An 18,759-nucleotide genomic window follows, 5' to 3' on the forward strand; every position below is an offset into this window, starting at 1 on the left:
CGTGCCGCCGACAAATATGATGTGTGTAAGCATCTTATCTATTACTCGAAGCACATTCTGTAATTAGGTTCCTGAAACATTCACTTCTGGATTTAAGACAGCCCAACACGTTGTGTACGGCTGGTAAAATGTTTGATTTTAGGTATAATGATTTTAAAATATTCTTCCGCGTATATTTTTTCAATATACCTACATCTTTTTGTGCTTTTGGACACGGTTCAACTTATTCATTTATACGGCGGATAAATTTACTTTGTTCTTTTGTTTCGATTGTAATTCGATGTAAGGCTGACATGACACAGAATAAAGTCATAAAATACATTCGTAAGTCGTATTATCAGAGCAATAACTCGCTTAAGCCATTGTCAAAACAATGATTTATAAATTATTTATATACCATCTTACCACATATTTGGTTTATGAACCTGGTCAAACTCGTACTTTTTTAATAATAAGATTTTTAATTCCAATTGGGATGCGTAATGTTTAAGTTATTTTATTTTATTCTGTTCTATCAAGTCATTTCTTGTTTTTTAAATAATCATTTATTATAATTTAATAATTTATTTCAAATTAAAAAAAATTGCCATATGAATTTCAGATCTTTCAATCACTTGAAATTTTTTTTTAATAATTTGGTAATATTAATACTTTTTTTTTCAATAGTAGCTTAGTGGTTGGGGCGTTCACCTAAAGGTCACTTGATATCCCGGGCTTGGATTCCTGGAAATGTGGGGAAGGAAAAATGTAGTTCTACACTCGAATATTTTAGGTTCCTGGAATGGCACCTGAAGCGTAAGACTGATCACCTTATCTTCATGTAAAATATGATCGATATACGCCACATTTAGTATACCAATGCAGTGCCCTACGCACCATCGAGTGCGGAGAGGGACATGATGATTAATATCGATAATCAAGGTATAGGTTCGAGGTTTGAACCTCGCTCTAACACAAAATAATTACTATTTTCTGGTGAAAATACATCCCAACATTGAAGCATTTGGGTAAATCATAAAAACGCAAATATTTTTGTTTTAAGAAATTATATGAAATGTTTTTACGAAAAAAAAAACATCTCACATAATTCTATCCAGTATTTTATTTTCAAGTTGATTTTGGAAGATTATTTTTTCCTACAATTCTTAATAAAATGCTTATTGAAATTCTCAGATTTCCAATCTCCCCAATAGCTGTTTCATCTCGGTTGAGATATCTATCAAAAAGTTGTTTCCTTCGTCTATGTTGAGATATTGGTCTCACTAGTTGAAATCGATGAAATATTTAGCTAAGTTTGAGGTTGAACTTGGCTTCTCTTAGTTCAACAAATGTCCTGTCAGTAGCGGGTTCCTGAAAAAGTATCGTTTACACGTGGACAATACAATAGATAGGACAATTTTTTTCAATTTCAATTTATTTATTTATTCATATATGTGTTCTTTACAAAATGGAATATCTTAATTCATACATATAGAAATAATTCAAATAATTAGGTAAAATTAGGTATTTATAAAAAAAACACATTAGTATACATAATATCCAAAGAATAATATGTTTAAAAAGTAAGAGAATCTTGTAACGAAAAACTCCCTCACAGACGTGAAAAATGTCAATGTCCAAATTGTCTCGTCAATATTGTCTTGTCCCAGCTCCGCAATAAAGTCGCCTCTTTCTCTATGGCTTTTTTCCTTACAAAATACGCTATTGCTGTGGTTTTTAAATCTGTACCTAAGTCAGTCAGCCATCTGTCAGTATGTCAGGGAAAATATCTCGATAACAGCTACCTCTTATCACATTATACCTTTTAGCAGGTTATTCGACTTTCCTTTCAATATCCACAATCCCGTCTGGTCAGCATACTTTATTATAATCCAAGCTTTTCCTAGAATATTTATTTTTAACGTATCCACTACTGACGTATAATAAATAGACACGTTTTCCCCTTACTCGCTGCATCTTGGATTCAGCTAATATTGCGTTGCCCACAACAATTCAAAATAAAGAGATAGCAAATCACGATACACGTGTAAATATATTTTTTTTTAATAAAAAAGAAATATTAGCGTTCTTATAATTTATACAAATATTTCAATTTTGGTGGCCATTTTCAACGAGTTGTAAATAACTCACTATTAGAAAATGGAAATCAAGTTGGGGTAGAGTGGGGTTTGAACCTCGGGCCTCTGGCCCGTGAGTCCGCAACACTAGCCACGGGACCACAGCCCGATTCGTGTGAGAAGGACTCATAGGTAGGTACTAATTTACTCACACATTACCTTAGTTTATATTTTTAAGTGCCTTTACTTTACCATAGCTACGACACTGTCAGTGTTGTTATTTGTATGCTTTAAAATTGTAAAAATGTACTTTGAAATATAAATAATCATTTTTATCTAAATTTTTTCCGTCTTGTTACCAGTTTCCCAAAAGGCGATCGTTTGCTTTTAACATAAGCTGCGTACGTCATATTTTTTTTCCTTATATGGGTACCGATTGGATTAAATTTACAAACAAAAAAATCTGTGTTTTGTTTTTCACAGTTCATTAATACATTTTTCTGCATACTGTTACGTCAGCTCTCGACGAAAGTACGTTAGATAATGACTGCTGGGAGACATTTTATAGATTTATATATAGTACTATTAGCGCGTTGTCCAGATGTTCATAAAATGTATGTTTGTGTCATAATTTTTATTTGTAGTATTGTTTAATAATATGCATGCTTTCACTTTCTATTGTGTTGTATTCAAACTCAACACAGGGCTGTTGGCCTCATATAGTTAGGGATACGTTAAAAAAATGTTTGTCATAATATGTATCTTTATACGAATAAATAAATATTTGATCACTCGTCATAGATATTTACCATTTTGTATTTGTACGGGGATTTTCTCTCGATATAGTACAATTTAATACAATGGATACAATAGGGAAATACCGCGATTTTTTTTACAATTTTAAATTAATAAGGGCCTATGAAATACAACCGAGTAAAAAAATTGTACTTATTAGTAGCTGCAAAAATATTTCTTAATTTATAATTTTAAATTCCCGCAAAAACGGCATTGGCAAAAAAGTATAGCACTTTGAGCTTGGACGTTTTCAGCACATAAATATATCGTAGTGTGCTATCAAAACCGGCATTAAACTTATTTTCAGCATTTTGAGGGTTGGACGCTTTCTACATAACTACGTCCAATTTATTATCCGGCATTCAAATGTTTTAATGCACGTCATAACATTATCATTTTTCAGAAAAGGGTGTACACAATTTTGTATTATTTTTAATAGATTCTTATAAGGGTTTTTATTGCATTCAAATATATTTGTCTGGCGTTCTATGGTAATATTAATTAATATAGGACGTTTACATATGTATAATATTGCACTGGAACATCTTTTAGCACGGTTTTGAAATGACGTCATCGTCGTCATTCCCTTTCCGCACTTAATAGTACACAGGGCACTGCATTAGTCCACCAATCGCAGTGTATCTTAATCATTTATGCTACATGAATGTAAGATGACCAGTCTTACGCTTCAGGTGCCAGTCCAGGGACTATGAAATATTATAAGGTAAAAATGCATTTCTAAATAAGTATTTCATGTCAACCATGTCGGGAATCGAACCTGAGACCTCTTGCATGGTAGGCAAACACGCTGACACTAAGAGGCGGACAGTACTTACAATTCGAATCGGATTGTGGTCCCGTTGTAGTATTGTGGATTCACGGACCAAAGGTCTCAGGTTCAAATCCCACTCAACCACAACTCAATTTCCATTTTTCCAACACAAGTTATTTACGTCTGTTAGTAAATGTTCCAAAAATGTAAATATTTTAGTAAACAATAAGAACTCAAGTATTTCTCTTTTTTTTAAAAATAAGAAATAACACGGTACAAAAATTTCATTAAAAAATATCTTGAACTTTTATTTGAATCCGGTGAGCCGGAAAATTTTGATGGAGATATTAAACAGGCTCTGGGCCCCGATTTCAATGGGAAGTTAACATTTATCTTCCATTTTATTTACAAAGTAAAATTAAGTTTTCTGTATGAAAAGCAGAACATGCATGTAATTTTTTCTTCTTAACAGTTCTATCATAGATTATCGACGAAGATACTTTAAATGTTCACGCAAATATACCTTTTTTCGTTCACAAATATCAGTTTTTCTTTATAGTCGAACATAACTCTGTTAAATTCCCATTGTAATCGAGGCCCTGGATATCTCAAGCGATGAATATGAAGTCATACCAAATCTGTGTAAACGGGTAGGTTAGATATTGTCTGATAGCGATAGTAAATAATCTTTGTTACGATTTTTATTAATTTTACAAAGATACATAAACAATTTCATCTTTTTAAATCCTGTATTGATTTTTCTATAAGGAAAACTATCGACCATTGTCCTTTTATTAGCAAACTTATTTACACGGTACTGCGTGGAGCATCGCAAAAAGGATCCGGTGTATTTTTTAAAAGTAGGTGGTAGATATTTCGTCATTATCGTAGAACAACGACGGATGTGCAAAAAATACCACGTTGACTTTCTTTTATATTTAATCTTAAAAAGGTTTTATAAACGTTTGATATTACAGATTTGAAAAATATATATATGAATACACCCATTATAATTTTTGTTTTATTTTTTACCCATTTTATCATATTTACATTTTTTGTTAAAAACTTTGCCCAGCTCGCAAAGAAAGGTACATACTACATACCCCGTTCCAATTTAGGCAATTACACTTTAAAACATAATTATAATTTGCAAGTTAATTTATTTTAAAGAAAGAACAGACACATACAATATAAACTTACTAGTATACACATATGGTATGGAATAGCTGGCTGGGGGAGTTGTGCGGCATCCATTTTCAAGCCACTCATAATTTTACAGAAATTATTAACAAGTTAATATTATTATTAATGTTCCGGTGCCCTCCAACATACCCGTCTGAACAGCTGTTGCAACAACATGAAAGTGCTGGATATGATACAACCTAAAATACCTAAAATAAGCACTTACACACTTCTGGTCAAACAATAAGGAGAGGTCTCAGCAAAATGTCCGCACGAGGTTTTCCCAGAGCATGAATTATGTCATACCCAAAACCTGCACGACTTTTGCTCAGAGACATCTCTCATTTATCGCACCGAGAGTGTTCAACATTTTGGAAGAACGTATTAAGCTCTCAAGGACAAAAAATATTTTTAAGAAAGGAGTTAAGGACTGGATTTTCCTTAGTGGGAGGAATTTGAGTAGGAAACTTCTTGATGATTTTCCAAATGCTTGAGTTTTCTGTTTACCATATTAATGTGCCATATATATGTTTGTTTAAATATTTTTTATGGTTATTTTTTATATTTCTAATCCTATATTTGTGGTGATATACTCATGTGTCTGTGTCATATAATTGCTCGTCCTGTCTCAACACAGGACTTTTAGTCCCATGGAGTTGGGACTTATTGTCTCAAATAATGTACAATAAACAAATGTATGTAAATAAATAAATATTCATGTACATATATGTACCTATGCCCATACACATACATAAAAGTTACTAAATTTAATCAATATAGGCGAAATTTCACGATTACTTTTTTACACTGCAGGCTTGTTCTGTCACAATTTCGTTTCGTAAGATCGTTCGTTCGTCATATATCTAACGCAATCAAAATCGTATTTCGCTCTCGTTTCCTCTCTTACGATACGAATGAATTTACGAAACGAATTAGTTACAGAATATATTTAGTGTAGGGTATTGTTCCCATAGAACAAACATTTTGAACTTTTTCAAAGATGGTGAATGTTAAGTATATTTATTTATTTATGCATTTCATAATATATACAGTTTTTTATTCACTTTGCCGATCTGTATGAAACAGTACTTATAATTTTCTTGTTGTATTAATGTAGAATGTTTAATTATTTAAACTTTCTACTGAATATGCTGTATATTTTTTAGGTATTTTTTTTTAAATATAAATCTTGTATAATTTTTAGGTTTATTTTTTTTTATAAATCTTGGTTTTAAGGAAATTTATATTTTCAAAAAAAAAAAATATATTAATCCAACAACAACAACAACAACAACAAACCATCACGCCGTTTCCCCGTAGGGGTAGGCAGAGAGGATAGAACGCCATAACACTCTATCTTGGCATACAGACCTCGCTTCCTCTACATTCATACATCTTCTTATGCACGCACGCCGATTATTCCTACTTTTGACATGTCCATCTTCAAGTATTTGATGGACTTGATCGTGCCATGTCTTTCTCGGTCTTCCTCGTTTTCTGCATCCATCAACATTTGCATCGTAGATCCTTTTAGCCGTTCTTTCGCTGTCCATTCGCTCTACATGTCCAAACCAACGCAGCACCCCTTTCTTAATTCTGTCAATAATGCTAATCCAAATATGTTCATATTATAAATGTTTGTAAAAGGCAGATTTGCCGTTTATGTTAATACAATTAATAAATAAGGCCAATGTTTATCTTTTCAGACTTGTTAATTTGTAAATAACTGTTTGGTCTTAATTTGGTTTAAATGCTATTTTGTACTTGGAATTCTACTTACATGTAAATATATTATTGCATTTGCAACTAATATGTAAAATGCACTAACCGCCGTTTATTTCATTTAAAATATCAAATGATATACTTTTGAACTTATCAAGTTATGGCATAGTGTCAAAAAAAATAAATCTTATGTAAAATTTAAGAAAATCACATGCGTCGTTCTACGATCATAACGATTTGTCCGAAATCCAAATCCAAATGTCACGAGATTAGTAAAGGTTTAATGGTTAACCACTTGAAATTTAACTGAGTTCTCGGATTATTTATTGCACGATTTTGCCTAGATATTTGATAGAAATTTATGATAGTTATTTCACTTTTAATTTAACGCTCGATATTCGATTGCTCTAAACCTACATTTTTTTATTAATTACAAACCTACTTTAAATAAAGGTATTGTTCATTTTACTAATGACTTCGGCATGTCCATTGTTTTTTGAACGCGAAATTTTATAAAACTTTTCGATGGAAATAAGCTGAACTTAAAATCAATACAGGTGAGTTTATTTACGATATTTGATATAAAAAGTCACAAAAACATTGTTTCTTTTAGCGATGAAAAAACTTAGAACCTTTAAATAGAGATGGATAACGTTTTTAAGTAATATAAAAATCTGGGCTGCTATTCTGAATGCTCTAGGGGCCGTACAGAACACTTTTAAAGCGCATATTTAGTACGTAAATACGCTCTATAAAAGCATTCTCTACGGCCGCGAGAGCGTATAGAATAGCAGCCCTGTAAATTTTGAATACTCGTGACCATTGGCTGGTTTAAGTAGCCATTTTACAAACAAACAAAAATCATATTTTAAGTACTAACTTTGTGATTTTTTATTTTTAATAATATAAATATGTGCAGTAAACTCCAACTATCCGTATTAATGAGTGACAGATTTTATTGCTTTTGAAATAATACAACGAATTGAATTACATTGAAAACTAACGTCCAGCAAAGTTAATTGCACAATTGAATTTAAAAAATGACCTTTTTTTTTATTTCCTGATAACAATCTGAATATTTGGAACGGAGTTCTACTGTATTTAGAGTATGTAAAATCAGCAAAATAAATTAAATATGCCGACCGGTTTCAGAACATGACTATTCCTTTGTCAAGGCTTATAGGAAAAATTCGAAATTAAAAAAGCTGACAATAATAATGTTCCCATAGTTTATAACCCAATTAAAGATTTAAATTTTCAATAAGATTTCTAAGAAAGAAAATGTTGACAAAACTTTTCCGAAAAAAATAATTAAATGGCTAATATGTAACAGGGCTTTATATTGATTATTATTTTATGGCATCTATTTAATTGTTTGTAAATAAATTTGGTGTAAAAATACGTATGCTTTTTGTTCTTAATAATGTTTATATTACTTTTTAAATTTATATCATTTCTCTAACTTTTTTCTTTGTAAAGGAAAAATAAGAAACCTGCTGACAATCCGGTTTTGCGGTTTATTGGGTTTCATTACTTTTCCTTTTATATTTTTTTGTTCATGTTTACCTTCTTAAATAAAAATAAATACAAAAATAAGAGTATTTTGCTAAAAAAAATAATAATCAAAAATATCATTCGATCCGATACCTACTACTTACCCCTCGTTCTTTTTCTGAGAAGTTGTAGCCAGGACGTGAAATATATTAGCAGATGGTGTATTTTAGGTATCTACGTATTATTTAGTAAGGTTTAAAATATTTATAGTCCTTAAAATATAGCTCGATTAAAATGACAGCTGTCAAACTAACGTCAGTAGTGATGGGAAATTACTGATCACTAATCAAATCGATTTTATCAGTTTTTTCATACAAATATGAAACTTTGTTTCCGCAAATTGATATAAAAACGCAAACACGAGCCTATTATAGTGTGTTTAGAATAATTATTCACCAAAAAATAAAGACATTCATACTTTTTTCATGAACATTACATGAATTATTTTTTTATTAGATCAATTTGTCTCATTTCTAACATTTTTGCAAAATGATGTTACCTTGTAAGAACGTCGTTCATAATGAGTTTTTTTTTTTTTAGTTTTAAAGCTGATTTTATACATTTATGCTGATTTATATGTCAAGCATTGTATTAAAAAAATTAAATAACATGCCAGATACGAATGATTTTTTGTATGTCAATATAAATCACTCCTTATACGTTACTACAAAGTTATGTCGTCACTTTTGCTGACAACTGTCATTCTAATCAAGCTATATTTTAAGGACTTTAGTGCATCCTAGTTGCAATATACACCGATCTTGATAAACTCCCTGGGGGTAGGGGGGTAAAATCTAGTACTAATCAAAATAAAATAACAGAAAAATAATTTTAACAAGAAAACGTTTATTTGATAACTCTTAAAAATATGACAACAAAACAAGGTTTTTAGAGAAAATTTTCAATTTACTAACAAAATAAATTTGAATCTCTCATGCACAGAAATAAAACAACTAACGAAAAAAAAATAGTAATGAGAAAATTTATAATAATAATTACGTAATGTCTAAGTACCACCTATAATGAAAATGAATCATACATAAATGTGTAGCGTAATAAGTTAGCAAACATTTTAAATTTTAATAATCCCTAATGATAATTATAATTATCATTTTAAATAAAGGATAGATTTCCGCTTAAAGATAACATATTATTTATTATTGTTAGAATTTATTATTAAAATAAATATTGATTCCCATTTCACATCATGCACTTGTTGGAGTTAAAGTATGGGTGGTGTGGATCTTCACTTTGCGAATATTTGTACCTTAAATAAATAACAAAAAGTTATCAAACTTAAAATAAATAGATAAAACTTCTTTTAGTGTTCCCAAAAATATTAGAACATTTTTAAATCATTATTTTATGTTTTTTTTATTTTTTGCAACAGGCCAGGAGGCCTTACGACAGTGGTGATTCACATATTCGACAGCACGGAAAACCCAGGCTTGAGAAATATCACATTGATTTTTTGTCTTCTCACCGGGAATCGAACCCTGAACCTTCCGTACGTGAGTCTAGTTGCTTAGCCGTTACGCCACAAAGGCCACTAATCAACAAAATAAATATGTAAATTAAAATGTAAACGATGGTATAAAGTATATATTTTTTTATAAATAATGATGGGTTTAATAAAAAAGTGGAATACCGAAAAATGTATGTAAATACCATATCAATCAGACTTTAATTTGTATTGAATCTATATATGTATATAAAAGGCAATATTGGTATGTGTGTCCTCGATGGACGAAATGTAGATCTTTGCCGTGAGCATAGATCTTAAAATCTTATATTTATTAGGTAGAAAAAAGTTAGGAGCGTAAATGTTTTTCTCATCGTTCGCCAGGGCTGCATTCGCCGATAATGTATACACAAAAAAATTGGAAAGATGTTATTTTTTTGTGTACAAAAAATTGTTTTTGAATGTTTACAAACAACATTCGTTTTTTTTATCATAATAAGATTATTTCCTTATAATTTCTGCCCATTTATTTCTTTTTACTGTATTTTTGGTAATACTCAAATAATATTAACGGACATTTAATACATTTTTTTAAATCACATTCCTAAATAAAGTGCACCCCTGTTGGTGAGAAGAGCGGAGTTTGACATTTGCAAAGAGCTGGTGAAAATTAACTGTTTTAAATTTTGGAATTCAGCCGTAAACAAATACCTAGGTACTTAATTAAATTAAAGATTTAAAAATGAATTATTTCAAATTCTGGAATTCACCATAAGATTTTAAAAGTTACACCATTTTTTTATGTTTAACCGAACGGTGTTTACACGCTTTCACGACACAATCAAGCATTTCGAATAAAATGTCAAGCTCACATCAAAACCCGGGCGGCGGTTAAAGAACGTCTAAATACGCTTAGGGCAGGACTGAGCGTTTGGGCATGAGTTAAGTGTCATAATTTTAGAGGGTTCCGGGTGCGTCTATGTGTATAAGATGGCCGATGGTTTTATTTAAGAACACCGATCCTGTTTCTATGATTACACGAAAGCATTATGAAGTAAAGTTTTGTAAGTATACTTAATAGTGTTTAATCTTTAGAGGAAATGCGGTCCGACTTTTCTTCATACAAACATATTCCCGTATTTTCTCTCTGGATTATGGCACTAGTGCAGTGATTTTTCTGCACACTATAGATATTTACAATTGGCGTATCCCTGTTGTTTCATTTTTATGAAAATTATTTACTATGGGAACTAGAATCATCAAAAAACCCTTGAAAAAGCAGTTGTATCTGCTGTCTTCGGGCGCACGGTATACAAATATAACTATTTTTTAAAAACGCAAAACGTACTGATACAGATTTTTTTTTGTGATACTCTGTCTAAAAAAATAACAAAATCGGTTCAGTTCTGTGGTGCGATAAACGGGAAAACGAAACGTCAATTCTGTCTTTTCTAACTAAAGATTTGACATACAGTTGTCTTTTTCGCACAGTATCGGGGAGGCATCTGCAAGACAGTTACAGGAAAACAATGTTCGAATACCTATTGGATATAGATACAAACTTATTTTATAATTAATAATATTATGAATACTCATAATTTTAAAATGAAATTATATCAATATATAAAAGGTGGCGCAAAGTTGTCATCCGACGTTCTTTAACTGTATTTTTTTTAAAATGAAAAAATTGGGTTCTGCTTTTGAATTTTGTTTATTTAATATCTTATTTTTTTCCATTAAGTCGAGAAAATTATATCGGCCAAGTGGCCGCCGCCAGAATTAATGGCCATGTGGGCCCTATTTATGGTATTTTCCAACACTCTTTCCAGAACTTCCGGCGATAGGTTCTCGCATTCTTGACGGATGTTCTCTTTGAGAGCTTCAATAGTCTGTCGCTTGTTGACATATACTCGTGACTTCAAGAAACCCTACAAAAAGAAGACCGGAACGGTTAAATCGGGAGATCTTACCGGCCAGTGCAAATCACCAAAACGCGAGATTAGGCTACCCAGAAATGCAGCCCTCAGAATATTGGTTGTGGCTAGCGCAGTATGCGCCGTTGCTCCATTCTGTTGGAACCACATGTTCTTCAATCCCAATTCATCCAATTGAGGAAGGAAAAAATCGTTGAGCATAGCTCTGTAGCGCTCGCCGTCCACAGTAGTCGTTTGGCCGGCGGCGTTTTCGAAAAAAATAGGCCCGATGACGCCTCCAGCGTAAACACCACATCATGCAGCAACTTTGAGCAAGTGTAATGGCTCTTCATAGGTTAAACACAGATTTTTAGTGCCCCAGAAGTGATAATTCGGCTTATTCACATATCTACAGAGATGAAAATGGGCCTCGTCGCTCATGATGATTTTCGATAAAAATTGTCTTCCTCGTGGTCGAGATTTAGGGTGGATTGAGCGTAGGTTACACGCGCTTGGCGGTCAACAACTAACAGCTGATGCACTGTTTGTACTTTGTAAGGGAAAATCTTCATGTTTTTTTCTTTTTTTATCTATCGAGCTTTTTCTTTTTTTTACCAAAATTCCCTGTAAAGATCGCCGATTGATACCCAATTGCGTGGCACGTCGTTTGGTCGATACTCCCCAGTCCTCTGCGACATCTTTAGCCATAGCCGCGATATTCTCAGCAGAATGACTGCTTTGGGCCGACCAGACCTGGCAGCTTCTCGTTTTGTCCCATACTCTTCTAGGCGAGCGGCTAAACGCCATAGTGTTTGCCGCTGTGTAGTTGGTGTCGAACGACCGGGAAATCTGCGCCTAAATTCTCGCTGCGCCAATACAACCGACGAATTATTTCGCTAAACAATTTTTCCGCGTTCTTGGGGAGTATAGCGCTTCATGTCTTGTTGACGTGTATTTTGTATCTGTTTACTTCACAAACGTCAAAGTAGAACTGACATTTGCCGCCATTTGCAAAAATTATGGCATCTTCCGATAGGGTGATAACTTTTGCGCCACCTTGTATATACTTTATGTGTTGTATCTACTTAATTAAATGTTTATTGTATTTCCAAACAAAGCGTGGCTATTTTAATATTTACTATGGGAAATGGAATTTAAAATTCAACTTACTTGGATCCCGGAGTGTCCGAAGGAGGAGTCAAAAATGCTGAAGCCCCTACAAAAATGTTATTCTGGCCACCCACAAATCCGTTCATCTATTTAACACAAGTTTAAAACTGCATAACGATAGAATAGAAATATCAATACAATAAAAACAGCAGCATCATTCAATTTCATCTTTAAAAAACAATGCCACTAACATTTTAACATAAGTAAGATAAAAGAGAAAAAATAATGTATGAAATGTAAATAAATTTTAAAATCCCTATATTCCAATATCATCAGACCAATGCCAATGTTGCAAATCTGCATTTCAGCTACTATGTGAGTTTTGAGATATAAATTTACAGTTTATAACCAATTCATATTTGCCATAAACATACATTTTAAATTGACTTATGTACCTTATGTTGGCTTCCAATCCTGTTGCTGCTGACAGAATATCGCTGTTTACTTACCCGCAATGGCGTCACGAGATTGGACTTAAAATCCTAAAAATTAAAAATAAGGTACATAAAAAGTCACAAAATAATTCTTAAAAAGGAATGAGTAAGTAAAAATATTTGGCTCACCTGGCTAGAATGGATTGAAGTATGGTGTGGACGACTCATGTTTGACCGCGCCGAGGAACACTGAACTGGTATCATTGGGATTGGGGTTCGAAAGGGAGAATTTTTCTCTAAAAATGATTTTTAAAGTTTGTTCAGTTTCAGTGCTGCAGAACACTGTTTATTTTATATTTTTTAAATGCATTTTACAATAATTTGTTACCCACTAAGTCTAAAGATTTTTCGGTGGGACACATTTTTTTTTAAGACAGGTTTTTTTTACATTATTTTATACTATACATATTTATTTACTACCGTTTAACAAGTATTTAGAAGATATTTCTTCAGTTCTTTTTTTTCAATTGAAGATCTTTTATATTAATGATGGTTTGTGGGAGATCATTGAACAACCTTGGAATAACACAATTTAATGTTTGTTCTCCGAAGTAATTTGTAATTCGGGGAACGACCAGGGAACCCTTAGTTTTTAATCTAGTGTTGTGAGTGTGAGAAACTATTTTTTTTCAGCAAAGTTATTTACAATCAATTGGTAGTCACAAAGTTATTTTATAGTATTCTTTCTTGTTCTAAATTCTTTACTTACAGATGAATAAAAAATAAGTTATACTATTCACAAATTATAACAAAATTGTGATTGTGCTTAATTATAACAAAAATGTTAGATGTGTTTTAAAAAAAATTAAAAAATATAAAGTTTTCCTTGCTTGACTTGAACATGGTTTGTTAGCCTAGTTAGCCCAGATTTAAAAAAAAAAAAATATTGTACAAGGATGTAAGAAATAATACATAAAAAATATTACACACGCGTAAAAAGGTCAATTGAATTCAAATTAAATTTAAACCTGATATTTCTATTAATTCAATTTTAATTTTGTATTGATTTTTACAGATCTTGAATTTACATTTGTCACAGGAAAAATGAAACCACAATCACTAATTATTTTTAATTTATGGATTGATGTGTCATCTGCCTTTTATTTGTACAATAAACTACCACCAAATACATTCATGAATAATATTGAATATATTGTAGTTCCACCAAGAAATGTCAGCAGAGAAATTCAATTTCTGTTATAATATTCTTAAACATAATAATTCTTTTTCATATATTATCCTGGTTGACTAGTTGACTCTTGGGCAAAAAAATAAATTATTAATACAACAGGTGTGCATTTTTTCCTTTTAGCATCTCCATGTTTGTCCTTCATAGTGAAAACCTTACTTAAAAAATACATATTTTATTGATATACTCGAGACAATAGTGCTATGTATTGTTGGATTTATACTATTTTTTCATCAATTAATTAAAATTTATTTTTCTTATCTATCGAGCGGCGGGTGAAAACTGTTTGATCTAATCAATTTATTCAAAATCCTAAATAATATTTTAGACTGTCCCTCGTTATAAATGATAAATCATAATGCCCCAACCAGAAACACAAGAAACCATCAAATGTTTTATTGTACTACCAGTCGGACAGTGTCCAGATTCAATACTCCTATGCGAAATCTCGGAGATGAATTTACAAAACATCTCGATATCTGGAACATGTCACTTTCCAAGTATATGGTTGCAATATTTCTGGATAGTGTTTAATATCTTGTACACCTTATTTTGATATGTTAGGTATGTATATGTATGTGTATGTATATGTATGTATGTGGATGCATATGTGCGTGTATGTATGTTTGTATGTGTGTGGGTGTATATATATATATATGTATGTGTATATGCTTGAGGGTGTGTGTGTGTGTGTGTGCGTGCGTGGGTGCTTTGTTTTCTTTCTATTATATAGATATTAGCTATGTATTTAACTTTAATCTTGTACAAATTTGCTACGGCCATTAGTTATAATAATAAATAATATCTTCCATAGATAGTTATAGAAGACAACACTCCCTTGAGTTAACATCATTGGACATGAACAGTTTTAACACTCAACTATAAAATAAAAAATAGTATTTACCTGCAGAGTTGACTAAGGCAGATTTCAAGGCTTTGTTCTCCTTGTACAAGTCCTTTAAGTGCGTGTACATTTTCTCAGATATTTGTTGCAAGCGCTGTACTTCACCCTTTGCATTTTGATAATTGCGATTCTGTTCAACGCAAATTAATAATATCAATGCAAAAATAAAAATAAAATTCTAAATACATAAAAAAATTACACATCTTAATCTTAATATCATGGATCACGGACGCGCCAGTATCACCGTTAGTAATATATATATTTTTTAACATACAAAATAAATAATTGTTTCATTCACAATTATCGAAAATCAAACAACATCTAGGCTTACAATACAATTAAGTAACTTGACTATTAAACTTAAACGGAGAAAAAAAAATTACATGACACATTCATAATCAATGTTATCATAAAAACAATAATTTAATGTTTAAAATGAAGTCAAGATTTTGTTTTCAAATTAATTTATTATTTTTATTACGATTATTTACAATAGATATACCACTCTGCTTTCATAGTTATGTCCCGACTTTCTTGAAATAAAATTCGTGTTAAGTTGAATCAAAATAATTAATAAGTAAAATAATGAACTAATAAAACATAGTTTTTTTTTTTATAACATTATACATATATTTATTAAGTACAAAGACACAGCTTATAATGACATAACCAGGAATGACCCATGCCTGTGAACTTGCCCCCACTCGCTAGAAAATCAGTGTTGAGTCGGGGCACTATTTTTCTTGTTCTTTTTCTTTTTTTGTTTTATATCGGTAATTGGTAGGTCCGCAAACAGATTTTGTAGAATCGCTGTTGTTGTTACTATTATTTAAATAGGTATATTTTGCTAGTTTTAATTGATTTCATATTTTCAGTATTATTTTTTTAATTATTTTTATGCATTTTGGAGAAATAATTTTAAAAATAAATCCCTTTCAAACATTATCACATTAGTTCTAATCTAAAGTATTTGTAGCATGTAAATCATTTAATAAAATACTACCAATGATATCCAATGTGTAGTTAGCTTCATCCGATGTTGTTTTTGAAAGTTCAAAACAAGCATCATCTTGGATAAAATTTCTTCAGGCTCAGCGAAGAATTCTCGTACTTCAGGCTTCATCTAAATATTAAGTCAGTTTATAATTATACTAAGTTAAAACAAAAATCATTATTAATATGAACAAAGCATTTAAAATTGTTTTGTTACAAAATGTATTGAAATATGCATTAGTAAAAAAATTACTGGTTAAAATGCGATGTAGCTTTGAAATATGGAGTTATAGAATATATTTTTACTTTAACAAAATCTTACATCAGGCACAAGCTGAATGCTACTACAAGTAGTGTTACACACTTTACAAGTTCCATTTTCTGTACCTAAAAATATACAATATTTTTATTAATTGTCAGAAATTAATGATAATAACAATGGCACTTGTTTAGTAAAAAAAAAAACATCAGTTTACCATTTCCCAAACAATCAACGCAGTACATATGCCCACAACTTGTAAGAGAAAATGGTTTTTCTTTCAATGGCTGTCGAAAGCAAATATTACAATGAATCCAGTCCATTGTTAATACATGTGTAAGTTTCTTGAAAAATACATCCCAATTTCATTCAAGACTCTTTTGAATAAGAATAGATCACATTGTCATATTTTGTTTCTAAATGTTCCAAATTTAAAACTTTTTCACAGTACTAATCTAATGACTTTATTAAAGTACCTACCCATATATTTTTTATAAATCTAAAAAAATGTAGACACCACGGTAATAAAATTATTTTTATTTTGAGACAGCCACACCAGCTGATTTACAAAAAACACAGGGTTGTGACTAGTAAAAGATTTTTTTTGCTACTAAATAATGATAACTATTTAAGATGAAAAATTATTTTCAATCATACAGGGAGCCTGGTGGCAAATGTCATATTGAAGTATCAGGTACTGCGGATTTTTTTGCGGACAGCTATTGCGGAAGCGTACTTAGCAAGCTATTTTTCGCTTACTGCAGCTGGGTGTACGTGCTGTATTTGTTACAATATTCACCAAATAAGTAAAGGGCCTTCAATTTCAAAATAGGGTAGCTATATTTTGAGCTTCAGGGATAGCTGTCAATAGACATTGCCAAAATCAAAACATCCAGCGTGTGAGTGATTCAGTATTGGGAAATCTACGGATGTCACTAACAAAGCACTCGTCGGTTTGAGGAATCAATTTTTTAGACAACCTGTACAACAAAATGTATTACATTGAGAAGATAAAAGCTTAGTTTAAATTTTTATTTATATCCCTACAGAGATGAGGTAGAATTTTTTTCAAATTCAAGGTTCAGGATTATGGATATTCGAGCGTTTACAGGGCTTATGACCTGTCATTGGCTGGGTTAAGTGGCCACTTTATGTAGGTACTACAACATTCCCCATTACGCTTATTTAGCGAATATCCACACCAGGTAACATTTTTGGTTTTTGGATATATGCTACGAATCAAGAACCCATCCACAAGCGAGTTGGAAGCGCCATCTATGCATTGATATTGAAGTTAAGTATTTAATTAGCAGATTACTTTATTTTATGTAGTGTAAACGCTCGAATATCCATAATCCTGAACCTTGAATTTGAAAAAAATTCTACCTCATCTCTGTAGGGATATAAATAAAAATATATACCTACTCCCGTCTTGGGAGAAAATCCAGATTTGTGTGCAGGTACACGAACCAAAAAAAGCTTAGTTTAAACCTAGAAAATCAAGATCTATCTTTTCTATACGATAATTATATACAGTAAAACCCCTGTTTTACGTTTTTCTAGGGAGCAAAAAAAATATGTAAAACTGAGAAAGACGCTCAAGTGAGGAAAAGAAAAAAAAGCATGTAAAAAAAGAAATTACATAAAAATATAATTATTGTACTAGACTATACTAAAGATACTGCTGAAAAATTGTAAAAACTGTCATAACTGAGGATTATTAATATTTACCTATGATTTAATTAAAAAAATTGTATATTTTTTCAATCAATACTATAACGTGTTTTTTAAATTGAATTAAATTTAACAAAACATGTTTAAATAAGTTTACATAGGCTTCAAATGCTTTAAAAACACAAAAATAAACAGCTTGCCCACCACATACCGCACACCGCATCTGAGGACATAAGTCTCCTTAGCGGTACCCACATACACGGAAAACTTGCTCATTGTCAAACGAGAAAAGCTGCCCGAAGGAGCTCTCTGAAATCTGGTAGCTTTAGCATCTTTGTGCTGAAAGAAAGTAATCCAGAAGTACATAATATGTACTTCATTGGATTGAGAAGAGAGGGAAGTGAATTCTTCACTGACTAGGATTAAATTGATTGGACATGATCAATTCGCCGAAATGATTACAAAACTTTTTAAAAGCCTTGAAATTATTTTTAGAAGCCATCAAATCTGTATATCCGACAGAAATAAACATTTGAATTTGCATAAACATACAATGATTTTTTCTCTAAATATTAGGAAATTTTATTTATATGGTATCACTTTTTTTAGTATGGCACCACAGAATTTCAACTGTCATTTACATCGCGGCAAAACTGTTTCACAATTTTATGATAACTGT

At 31.3% G+C, this 18,759-nt stretch overlaps 1 protein-coding gene across 1 annotated transcript; it reads right to left on the minus strand.

Moving 5' to 3' along the window:
• Positions 1-8,937: 8,937 nt before the first annotated feature.
• LOC148279474 (E3 ubiquitin-protein ligase RNF212B-like) lies at positions 8,938-16,810 on the minus strand. The gene is made up of 8 exons (XM_088229851.1): positions 16,624-16,810; positions 16,470-16,534; positions 16,158-16,277; positions 15,155-15,284; positions 13,191-13,297; positions 13,023-13,109; positions 12,628-12,713; positions 8,938-9,349 (listed from the first exon to the last, which is right to left on the minus strand). Exons 1-8 carry the CDS (start codon positions 16,727-16,729, stop codon positions 9,283-9,285), a joined length of 768 nt encoding a protein of 255 aa, XP_088085977.1. The 5' UTR covers positions 16,730-16,810; the 3' UTR covers positions 8,938-9,282.
• Positions 16,811-18,759: the final 1,949 nt, after the last annotated feature.

This window comes from Micrasema longulum, unplaced genomic scaffold (genome assembly GCF_059751315.1).
Source record: "Micrasema longulum isolate JH-2025_06_02 unplaced genomic scaffold, ASM5975131v1 h1tg000720l, whole genome shotgun sequence".
NCBI lineage: Eukaryota > Metazoa > Arthropoda > Insecta > Trichoptera > Brachycentridae > Micrasema > Micrasema longulum.